This window comes from Peromyscus californicus, unplaced genomic scaffold (assembly GCF_007827085.1).
Source record: "Peromyscus californicus insignis strain IS unplaced genomic scaffold, ASM782708v3 Scaffold_3__1_contigs__length_106647218, whole genome shotgun sequence".
NCBI classification, from domain to species: domain Eukaryota; kingdom Metazoa; phylum Chordata; class Mammalia; order Rodentia; family Cricetidae; genus Peromyscus; species Peromyscus californicus.
Genome location: NW_026294551.1, coordinates 87511331 through 87523300, shown reverse-complemented (window position 1 = coordinate 87523300; position 11970 = coordinate 87511331). Strand labels below are relative to the sequence as shown.

General features: G+C 47.2%; 1 protein-coding gene across 1 annotated transcript in view; it reads left to right on the top strand.

Annotated features, from left to right (window-relative positions):
* Slit3 (slit guidance ligand 3) overlaps positions 1-11970 on the top strand; it is a 595024-nt gene that overhangs the window by 39489 nt on the left and 543565 nt on the right. The window contains exon 2 of the mRNA XM_052758587.1: positions 9005-9076. Within this exon, the coding sequence (XP_052614547.1) occupies positions 9005-9076 (72 nt within the window). The remainder of the gene's footprint in view (positions 1-9004; positions 9077-11970) is intronic.

Sequence of the window (11970 nt, the reverse complement as noted above, 5' to 3'; positions counted from 1 at the left end):
TTCATCCCGATGAACTCACTTGAATCTAATTGCATCTATGAAGAGTCTGCTTCAAATACGATCGCATTCGCATTAGCAGGAGGTCAAGGCTTCAACGTAGATTTGTGGGTGCATAATTCTACTCATAACACAGCAATGCGGTTGGGGTGAGAGGACAGGAGGGCTTTTGAGACCAGGAAGTAACAGAAACATGTATGTGGGCAGAGTGCCTAGTTAGGCATGGTGACGGGATCTAGTGAGTTCCTAGTAATTGCCTGCAGGTTGGAGGAAGGAAGAATCCAGTGAGGTGGACTATGGACGGGGATGAGACCCACCTGGCTGAAGTGCTGTTGAGCTGTTGATACTAAGCACACGTCTGTGGGAAGTTACTTGGGTTGTGGGGTTGTATGGTTGCTCTGAGGGAAGATGGCTTATGGCTGCTGACTCAGTCACTTCCCTGTTGACCCCTTTTGTGGTTCTGATCATGCAAGGCCTCGATCAGCCCACGGGATGCTGTCTGCCCTTTCCTTCTGTCCGGCTCTTTCTGCTTCCGTCATCCCTCAGGGTCTGTTTGTTTATATTCCTCCACTTGGAATCTTTTCCCTTCAGTCTCTCCTCTCCTCAGCTGGCTCCCTTTCCTCTGGTCTCAGACATCCTATCTCTGTTCCGGAGAGGTCCCCATGCCTTCCCCGGACAAGGCAGAACCTCCACTTCCTTGTACCCCACCTTTATTCTCCACGCCACCTCAGAAGCTATTGTCTGGTTATTTACTTACCATAATCCCTAGTCCTGATGCTTGTTTATGGTCTCCGGTGGCTTTCGCCTCCGCTTGCTGCCTAACAATCTTTTACCACAAAGGTGGCAGCTTCAAACAGTACATACTAGTTAACTCAGAGTCGTCTGGGCCTCTGCTGCAGCGTCTAACGGGGCCCCAGTCATGTTGCTCGAGGCTGTGGGCTCGTTGCATGGGCTCCTTGTTGGAGGATGGCACCCTTGGAGGTCTGATAGACTGAAGGCTTCAGGTGGTTTTTAGCTGTCGTTGGTTCTCATGCCCAGCTGCATGATGTCCGGGCTGACCTGTGTCCTTGCCATATAGACTTCCCTAGTCTTGCTTCGTCACAGCTGGAAAGAGCCCCCGAGCAAGATGTGCACAAAATGGCATAAAATATGTCCAAAGAACATCCTATGGCCTTCCCTATGTTGCACTGGTCGGAAGCAAGTCGCTAGGTCCTGCCCACCAGGGAGAAGGGAAGGTGGTGACCTGAGCCACCAGCTTTGGAGCTGTCTTCCGGACTCACCAAGAGAATTCAAGTTTCTTTAAAGGGAATTTGTTGTTCCGTCTTCTCTCCTGAGCCACGATGTAGCGTCGGCTTCAGAGTAGGGATTGATAAAGATTTGTTGTAGGAAGGGAAGAAGGGAGCAAGGGAGGAGACGGTCAAGGGAGAGGGAGTTGGGGAGGGAAGGATGGAGGAAGGAAGGAGAGGTTGGGAGAGGAAGATACGCTCTCTTTTGCATCCTGCTTGAAGAATCAAAAAAAAAAATAAAGTCTGCTTGCATTCACCCTACGGCAGTGCCTCTGGGCTTTCAGATTTGCTGTTTCTTCTTTCTAAATCCTTTTATTCTTTCTCACGTATCCCCATGCCAACCTGGCTATGCCCAGCTCAGTTTTGAGGTCTCAGTTAAAATGCCACCTTTCCCCGGAATCCTCGCCTCTACCTACAGGGCCACCACCCTCCCATCATACTCCCATTATTAGGCTTTGTTTATGCCTCTGGCACAGTAGGGAACAGGGGTCTATAAGCTATGGTCCCAGGGACAACTCGGCCTCTTTGTCCTATTTTTCTTAATAAAGTTTTATTTGCATATAGCCATACCTTGCCCCCTCCTCAGTCATTGAAGTCTGTGGCAGTTTTCACACTGCTGGACAGAGCTGAATAGTTGTGATCGAAGATATGATTCCCAGGGGCTGGAGAGATGTCTCAGCAGTTAAAAACATTGGCTGCTCCACCAGAGGACCAGGATTTGATTCTCATCATCCAGGCGGCAGCTCACAACCATCTGTAACTCCAGTCCCAGGGCGTCCAATGTCCTCTTCTGGCCTTAGCCATCACCAGGCAGGCATGTAGTGCTCAGGCATGTATGCTGTCAAAACATCCGTATGCATACAAAATGACAGACAGACAGACGGGGGTGGGGGGAGAAAGAGAGAGCGAGCGAGCACAAGCATGACAGATGAAATCCAAAAGCATTTGTTATCTGGCCCTTCTAAGATAAGTGTATGAATTTGTGGCCTAGACTTTACCACACTTTATGGCAATTGCTCCTTTAATTGTTCCCCTGAACTGCTCTCTTTAAGGACAAGGCCCACGCCACGGTTATTTCCTAGCATATGTTATAGCCCAGCAGCTTAGTGGGGAAGAGCTGTTTGTTGAATGAATACATCAACTGAATACATAAGGGAATGAGTGCGTGAATGGTATATCAGGAAGAAACAGAAACCAGATGGAAAACCCAGCTGAGAGTTAGCCCTGGAAGATGTATTTACATGTGAACGGATTCAGGGTAGAGGTGTAGTTCAGGGAACCACAGAGGCACTTGTGGAACGCAGGATATAAAACAGTAGAGGGGTTTTCATCGCTCAGGCGGAAGAAGGGAGAGCAAGTATTCAGGAGGCTGACATGGGCACGGTTCCTAGAAGGAGCTGTGACCTTTGGCAGGAAAGTGTGCTGACCTGGCTGAGCTCTCAGGGAAAGCCCCAGGAGAATGGCTTCCTTGTCTGCTCTCTGCCGCTGCTTCCCATCTCCACCCACCTCACTGGGAGGTGGAAGAGCTCCCAGGACAGCCCAGTGTGACCCACTGGGTCACCTCCCTGGATGGCAAGGGTTGGAGCAGGTGACTGACAGCCAGGCCAAGGCCCTTTGCCGCCTTCTGCCTTGATTGGAAATTGGGTCTATGCTACACCTTGATCCTGACTCCTTTTATTCAGTTTCTGGACAGGAGTCCCAAGTCCATGCTATCAGACCTTGTGTTGTATTGATTGCTCCAACATGTGAAGCCTTTAAGAGCTTCCTGCCTGGCCCGAGTCCTTCCTGTCTTGGTAGTCCCACCCCTCCCCCTCCCTTGCCCTCGCCTTGGAAAGGTTTTCCCTCAGTTTCTTCTCTACATGTCGTTGCTCTTGGCACCTGTCACTCTCTGCCCGTCCACCGTGGACTGTAGACCCATCTCTCAACATTTCATTTTGCATATTTTCCGAGTATCTTACGATTTAGTTGGTCTTCGCTCTCTCTCTGCCCCACTCACTGTGGAATGTAGACGCCCATCTCTCAACATTTCATTTTGCACATTTTCCAAGTATCATATGACTTCGTTTGTTTCAGCTAGACTCCAAGATGTTGAGAACAAGGGCCAAGCTATATTCTGTATTTTTAAAAATCAACTTGGTTATAGATCCCAGAATATATCCATTATGGATCTGAAAACTGACGGGGCCCTCCAGCCTTCTACATTCACAGTACCCTATAGACTTCATTCCCATATGAGTTCACTTCCGGTCTCGGCTTGGGTAGCCTGTGCAACATCTTTGTTGTGTGAGCTGTCTCCTTCAGCTCTTACATGGAGACTCTGCCTTCCCTTCTGAGGCGCAGAAGGCAGTTCTTTGTAGAGTTGTGCAAGGAGCGGGCGGATTTGAAAATCCAGTCTGAACTTGTGGTATGTTCTCTGTGTGCAAGTGCTTCTGACCTCTGATGATGTAAGTTACATCTCACTGTACCGAAGGTCAGAAATGGCTTAACTCACCTACCCTCTGAACAGCCAAGCTTAACCAGTCTACTTTCAACGTACTCAGACTTACACCAGCCCAAAGTTGGCAAAAATCATCTAACCCAGAATCAGTTTTAAAACAAGCTGTTGAGTACCTCATCTAATGTGTTAAACCAGAATGATTGTCTAAGTATTGTCATACAGTGGGGACATTGTAATCTGAACCGCTGTGAGGTGGGGGCCATTTGTGTGCTTCTCCATCCCAGACAAACGGCTCTCAGCTGCATCCCAACCTACAGCACCACGTCCTCTCCCTACCAGTCGCCCGAGCTGTTCCATGGGTTCTTTGGAGACCACGTCCTCACATGCTTTCTGTCTTGAGCCTCTTAGTAACTCTGTAGAGATGACAGTTGGGTTCAGATCTTAGGAGTGTCATAGCAGCCATTGTTATATCTGGGTCTGAGTGAAGTTGTGTCTTTGCCAACGCCACCCAGCCGGAGAGTGAGGAAGCTGGGATTCAAACCCACATCCTCTAGCTTTTCCTCGGATGTCTCTTTTCTCCATGCTGTGCTGTTTCACTGGGGGTAGATCTTACACTTCCCTCTTTCCAGATGTGCTATGACTCAAGAAAGATCTGTAGGAATGCTGCAGAGGAAAGGAGGAAAGGGGTATATGTGTGCATGTGCCAAGACAGAGACCAGAGCCTGGCCCAGACGATGTTATTTTTGTTTCCTTTTTTTCCCCAGTGTTGCTCTGAATTCCTCTTCCTCCCCACTCCACCCAAGGTGTCAAACAGATGTGAAAATACCACAGAACTCAAGCCTCAACCCTGGTTTATGATTCATTCGTTGGGATGGGGAAAAACAGTGCAGGAGATTGCTATGGTGATGCCTGTTTACAGAGGCAGCATGGGAGACATCGGTCGTGGGCAGAGATTAGAGAGCATCCTTGGGCTTGCAGAGAGACTCAGCATTCCCGCTGCCCAGCCCCAGAGGGGAGACAAGGCAGAAGCTACTAATTTGGCTGGAGCTGGGACAGCCAAGCCACTAGGTGTATTCTTTTTGTTTTTATCAAAGAGATGAGAAATTATGTTTTCTTATTCTGTTGGTTTATGTATTTTCTGCCCTCTCATCCAGTAAATACATTTACACATGGCAAAAATGCTCAGACTCGTGGTAGATGGGCATCAGGATTCAATGGCTAAAAATGACCTGGTCTATTGGGTCATTGTTATAGAGCTGGGGAGGTGGGCCATTGGGAAAAGTGCTTGCTGTACAGACATGAGGACCTGGGTCGTGACCCCCAGAACTCATGCAGAAATCCAGGCACCATGGTGTTTGTCTGTAGTCCCGGGACCCAGAAGGGGAGACAGAGGATTCTGAGTGCTCCCGGGTAAGGCAGGCTGACCAATTGGTGAGCTCCAGACTCTGCCACAAAAACCAAAATAAGGCAGAGGACAAAGGAAGGCACGGCATTGACTTCTGCCTCCATAGGCACATTTGTGGGCGTATGTCCTTGTGTGCGAACACACATGTGTGCGCACACACACTCCTGCACACACCTGGCCTCTGCATTCAGGCAATCTGGGTTCTCATCCTATTTTTTTGCTTACTGGCATGTGACCTTATGGCCAAGTTTCTTTCTGGGTAAAACTCTTCTGAAGAGCAGAGGAGGAGACTAAGTCTCCTTGTGTGAAAAGTAAGATAATAAACAATGGCTGATGGATTCAAGATGTACACGAAGTGCTTAGCAAAGTGCTTGGTGCATAGTGTGGTCTCAGCAGAGAACGGTTCTTCGGGAGGTTCACCTACAGACATTCATCTGTTGATGGAAACAATAATACCCATTGTTCAGACCTGTTAGAAAGACAAGAGGAAAACCATGAAGGAGAGAAAGTGAAGACATTGCACTTGACAGTACAGACTGCTGTGACAAATAGCCCCTGGATTTGGGTGGCTCTGAAGCTGTTTCTGGAACCTGTCTGAGTCTGATGTGTACAAATCAGGAGGCAAGGCAGTCACCCAGGGACTTGGGCTCAGACCACTCGCCACCTTGGGCGTCCTCCACTATTTTCTGAATCCAGCCAAGAAACAGGCCAAGGAGGGGCGTGGAGCAGTGGGCAGGGAGTTTTATGGCGCTGCCCCGAAGGCAGCGTGTATTATTTTGGCCCATTGTGCAGCGCTATGAACTTGGTCACATGGTCACACTCAAGGAAATCGTGGAACTGCAGTCTGTGCATTCACAAAAGTGCTTTGATGGACAGTTGACTAGCTTGCCAGTGTTCCATAAATGGAGTAATGTAATGCCATAGTGATTTCCATGCTTCCGTAAATTCCACCTGGATGGGCGCACATCCTTGGTTAAGCAGTCCACTGGGCTGAGGATGAGAGCAGGCCATGTCTTACCTCATCTCCAAAAGACATAAAGGCCTTCTTTCTGAGCCATTCTTGACTATAATAACAAGACTGAGGGTCTCAAAGAAGCAGCCATGGCATCACCTTTGCCATGGAGAGCCATGGGAATGGATTCCACTCCTGGTGGTGAGTTAAACATTCAGTAGGTGTCTTTTTCTTCCTCTTTGTCCCACACCTTTAATATTATGAAATAGATTACCCCAAAGTTAATGGATTAAGACACAATGCCTGGGAAATGGGGTACCTGGTTTCCTTGGGTGAACTAAAATTTCATGGTGCATGTAGGTAGGGGAATGTACTTCAACTAGTTAGAGTAATCCCAAAGGCTGAGACTGAGAATTTAGTAAGTGGTGGGTAAGTACCATGAGTATAGCATCTCATTTAACCTTCAAAAAAAAGCTCTTGAGGTCGGGCGTGCCATTTCTGATCCTTAGTCACGAGGCCACTCAGGAGGTGGTTGGGCTAGGAATTCAGTTCCAGGACTGTGTGTGATGACCCCCGTGGTATATTCCACGCTGCCATGTCCTCGGTGCCTCGGTGGCCCGCTGCATCCCTTCTCCTAATGAATATTAATTGAAAATATCAGTGCAGCAGCTGGCAGCAGGAGCTGCTGCAGCCCCACGCTGTGTCCTGGTAATTAAACCCCTGGCTGCTTTGTCGTATTCCCAGTCGTCAAGGTCCCCACACATCTCTCCAGCTTCTGGAGGGAGTGGAGAAGAGTGCTCACGATGCTGGCGAGGTTGCCGGACGCCGGCTCTCTCTCCACCGGTGTGTGATGCTAGCATCGCGGTCCTTCTGCGTTCTCAGCGTGCCTTGGTCCCTTCCTTCACCGACAACCTGCATAGGTAGTGAAGGTGAGATGGGGTGGTCCTCCATCATAAACTAAGAAATAGTTCGGATGGCTGGTCTAGGAGAGGGGAGATGGAAGAAAGGGAGGTGGGGCCTAGGGGAGGTTACCCAAGGACATGTTTGATTTTCATCTTACTGTGATTTCTGCTATCAGGAGAGTTATTTCTCCTCAGACATGATTGTTCCTCACACAAAGTACAAACACTGGAAACGGCTCTCCTCTTCGTCTCCCGGGACAGTTCTCAACCTGTGGGTCGCAACCCCCTTGGGGGTCATGTATCAGATAGCCTGCATATCAGATATTTACATTATGATTCGTAACGGTAGCAAAATTACAGTTAGGAAGCGGCAACAGAATAATTTTATGGTTGGGGGATGGTCACCACAACACAAGGAGGTGCATTAAAGAGTTGCAGTCTTAGGAAAGTGAGAACCATTGCTCTACTGCAAGCCTGTAACTCACAGGTCTTCCTGGAGACCTGTTGCAGGACAGGCGACTCTTGGTAATCCAGGTAGCCTAACCTGATGCTTTGGCTAACAACAGACACATAATAGCAGTGTTGCCAGAAGATTTACCACTGTGTGACGTCCGAGCTGGTAAATCTGTGTGTGTGTGAACGCTGATGTTTGTATCATGAAAGCAAGGCAACCACACTTTTTTCGAAGCAGATTCTGTGCATTGAGTGATTTGTGACAGTATATAAATGGTCAGTTTACAGACATCCTATAGAAACTACATGGGCCCAAACCCTGAATATTTTCTTCTCATCAGGAGGGCGCAGTATGTAGGAATTCATCCTTCAGCTTCCAGTGTTATGAATTATAACGTTATTTATGGTCTTCCCCTCCATTTTTTTTTTCATCTAGGGCTCGTAGATGATTTTAGGGAATACAGAATATTTATCCAGTTGTTCACAGGTTTGTTCTTAACTTGACTTCCCCTTTAACCTTGGTTTCCTGCCGCCCACAGTGCCTCCTTCACCTTTACCCCAGTAACTGCCCCCCAGCTTTCAGCTCCCCCATGACAAATGCTCCTAAGCTTCCAAGTTGAGGCCGGAATCATCCAGGCAGCTGCCTTTGCCTACTGTGTGGAATTAGCTTTTACCCCATGCTATGCACAGGCTCGACTGTGTTGGCACCTGTTAGAAACTAAACTCGGGAAATTTACGAACTAGTTAGAAACTAGACAAGTTTTGTTTTGTCTATTAGACAAGGTTGTGTTGTCTATTTATATCTACCTAGCTATGTACCAAAGCCAGTGAACATTCTTCTGGTTTCAAGGAATAGAAGAAGTAGAGTGGTTCTTTTCATCTTCTGGGTCTGGAACACCGTCCTTTAGTGGAGGCAAGATGGCTTCTGGGAACTCTGAACTGATTTAAACCCAAATGAAAATAAAATGGGATAGATTGCCTCACAAAATGCTAAAATACAGAAGTACCTGGGTTCAGGCACGAGCAGATCCAAACACTTAACAGGACAGCATGAAGAATGTCTTTTTTTGTCTTGTGAGTCTGGAACTCAGTGATGGCAAGATGGCTTCTGGGAACTCTGGGTTGCTCTGCTACCCACTAGATAGAAAGTTATTCTTTGAATCATGCATGCATTCTTGAGACAATGAAAGGGATTGAAGGTACTTAAAAGCGTGGTCTGGGTCAGCTGCTCCTCCCTGGAACCCCTGGAATCTTGAGGAGGCCTCAGCTTTACTTGTGAAAGTTAATCTGAAAATTGGGGGGACTGGGGACACTGAGAGATAGTTTGTTACTTGAATAAGGGACCACAGAAGACAGGCAGTTAAGTGTAACTGAGCTCTGCTACATACATAATGAATGGCTTATTCCATACAATTTCCTTAAGGTTAGTTGGGCATGCTCAAGGGATATCATTAATCATTGGAATTGCCTTCCCCCTGACAGGCAACGTCCCCCCAGTCTAAGCCAGTCTGCCTTGAATAGACTGTAAGTGTAACCTGCAAAAATCTGACCTGAATTTTCTTTCCATTGCAGTGACCTGGACAGAAATAACATCACCAGGATCACCAAGATGGACTTCGCTGGACTGAAGAATCTCCGAGTCTTGTAAGTAGCAGATGGGGTGCCAACGAGTTTTCATTTGCAGCTAGCTCTTCAGCCTGTGAAAATGTCGCACTGCCCTGACATCACATTCCCGAGCTCTGGGCCACAGGAATCCATGCTTCTGCTGCAGAAAGCCCTTCATTACTGTGCCAAGTGTTCACAGATATCAAATTGTATGGCTGGATGCTGCTGGCTGGGCGAGATCGATAGAAGAGCCGGGTGCCAGTGACAGGAAAAACAGAAGGCAATAAATGAATTAAGTCAACATGCCCTGCTTCCTGGATGACAGCAATGTCAGGTGGACTAACCATGCTTCGCCTCCATAGAGATTATAATTTCTTCCCCAGCTTGCGTATTAAGAGAGCAATTGCGACAGATGCTATTTTTCTTCCTGCTTAATGGAGAGGAGGGGAGGAGAGATGGAGAGGGCCAGGCAAGGGCAGAATCCTTGCTGACCATTCACAGCTGTGCAGACAGGTTACAGAATGTGAGGTAGGCATTGATGGAACAGGGGGACAAGAAACAGCGGGTCTCCTTTCTGAAGAGTGGAGAGTTTTGCCTTAACCCTAGGTTTATGTTTGGTAAGAAGAGGCCTATGAACTGCTGACTGAAAAGTCTGACATTCAGGAAAACGACAGTGGAGCAGTCGGGTTCTCTATCTTCCCTTCCTTCTTTATTGTTGATTCTTACCCACAGTGTGGCTCCTGCCCAGGAGTTCAGCCTGGGAAGTTTGATCCCCAGCTCTGATGTTATTTGTGTCATGGAATCTTGGCTGGCTCATCTTTATCGGCAGTTACGGCTAACTCATTGCTACCAGATTCCACCTCCCTTAACACATACTTTTTAAAGATTTATTTCATTTTATGTGTATGAGTGCTTTGCTTGCATGTATGTGTGTGCACCATATGTGTGCCTGGTGCCCTCAGAGATCAGAAGAGGGCATCAGATCCCCCCTGGAACTTGAGTTACAGATGGTTGTGAGCTGCCCTGTTGGTGCTGGGAATTGAACCGAGGTCTTCTACAAGAGCAACAAGTACTCTGAACTCCTGAGCCATCTCTCCAGCCTCCCACATCCCTGTTTCTACTCACAGCTCTACAGAACAGGATGATTTTTATCCTTGGGACAAGAAGCGTCAGATTCTGATTTGATTTGGGATTAATTGCTCATGCAACTTTGGGGAAATCCCTGTACCCGCTTGGATCTCAGCTTTCCCTTTGGCAGCACAGGGAGTGAATACTTCAAAGTCCTCTCAACTCTAGTTATTCATGGAGTGCATCGGGGCTTTGACGTTTTCTCGAGCAGCATTTGATTACTGCCTGTCACTTGTGTAATGCTGATTTCTTGCTTGAGACATGTTAGTAATAATGCTAATACTGGTGGCGACCAACATTTCCTTGGTTGCCTCCCGTGGACCTGGTGCAGAGTCATGTAACAGAACATATGAGGTTGGCATTATTATGGCCCCCTTTTTTTGCTGGAGAGGAAACGGCACTGGATTAAGAAATCTCAGCTCCACATAGTGAGGAACAGAGGAGTACTTCAGTGCTCACACTGGAGGAGGGTGGGGAGGAGGAGGGAGAGGGAAGGAAGTGCAACTCCAGTACATGGGTTCTTGCAGAGGGAGAGGGGAAGGATATGAGCTCTGGTGTGCAGAGTGTTACCTGAGGGTTCCTCCCTCTGGGCCAGTGCACAGGGATGCAGGAATCTGATGCTGCATCCTCCAGCTACCAGATGCTCCCTCCATAGATGCATTCTTTCCTCTTTGGTGATAAACACCCTTCTCTCATTCTGAGAGTGAAGACCTACCTTGTGCTAAGTAAGCCTTTCCTGTGCTCTGAGCACCTGTATGTATAAGTGAGTAACTGCTCTGATAAGGTCAACACCCATCAGAAGGGACGTGGGCAGAAGTATGAGGGGATCCCTTGGTTCAATTTTAGGGTACTTTATATTAAAAAGAAAGGCAGGAGACTGCTGCTTCTAGGTCATTTGCTGATTTAAAAGCCAAAACTGTGTTTAGGCTTTTGCTTTGCATCTTTTTGCCCCCATTTCCTCCACTTGTGTCTGTACGAGATGTTTTTTCCCCGTACAAGTCAAAATTCACCTAATGCTTCATTTTCTAACCAAGTCAAAAATAACGCTTTGATTTTCTTACTGCTGCATCAGAGAGACTAATAAAAATTCCAATTTCCATATCTGCTCTCTGCAAATAGAAAGTTTAAAATAATCACAAAAGATGACATTAATGTCTTCTGCGTAGCCTGCAACACTCCTTAGACTACAGTTTATCTTTTGAGTTAATTGGTGCATTCTTCTGTTTTGATAGGCAGTACCAAAATGCCTTTTACCTCTTCTTTATCGACTGTTAATAGATCTGTTTCATTATCTCCCTTATCAGCTCACAGACAGTCCCTTTCAAGTGGCCCTTTAATTTGATGAAAGAAACCTGCTAGGTGGAATAGCTGAGACGCCTTCTCACACCAATAAAATATCCAAACATTTTAATAGTATTTTCCCCCATCTAGTCTTCTCAGCTGAGTAACCTAGAGAACTCTTTTTTATTCTCTTTTGAAAAGCTTTCATCACATCCTGGCATATTCCCCATGCCTGTTTCTTATTTACAATTTATGGGGAAGCAATAAAAGACTCGATAGACTTGAATAATTTGAGCTTGCCCCCCATTTCCATGCAGAATGCCTTCTATCTGCTAATATGGTGCAGGTGAATGGGTAAACACAGAACAGAGGCTGGCACACTTCCGTCTCATCCCAGGGCCATTTTCCCTAAACGAAGCAGAGATGTAGGAGTTGCCTGCGACAGTCATCTCTCCCACAGGTTGGGAGCAGGGAAAAATCTCTTCTGTTGGTATCAATTATATCCTTTTTCTTAGTAATCCATT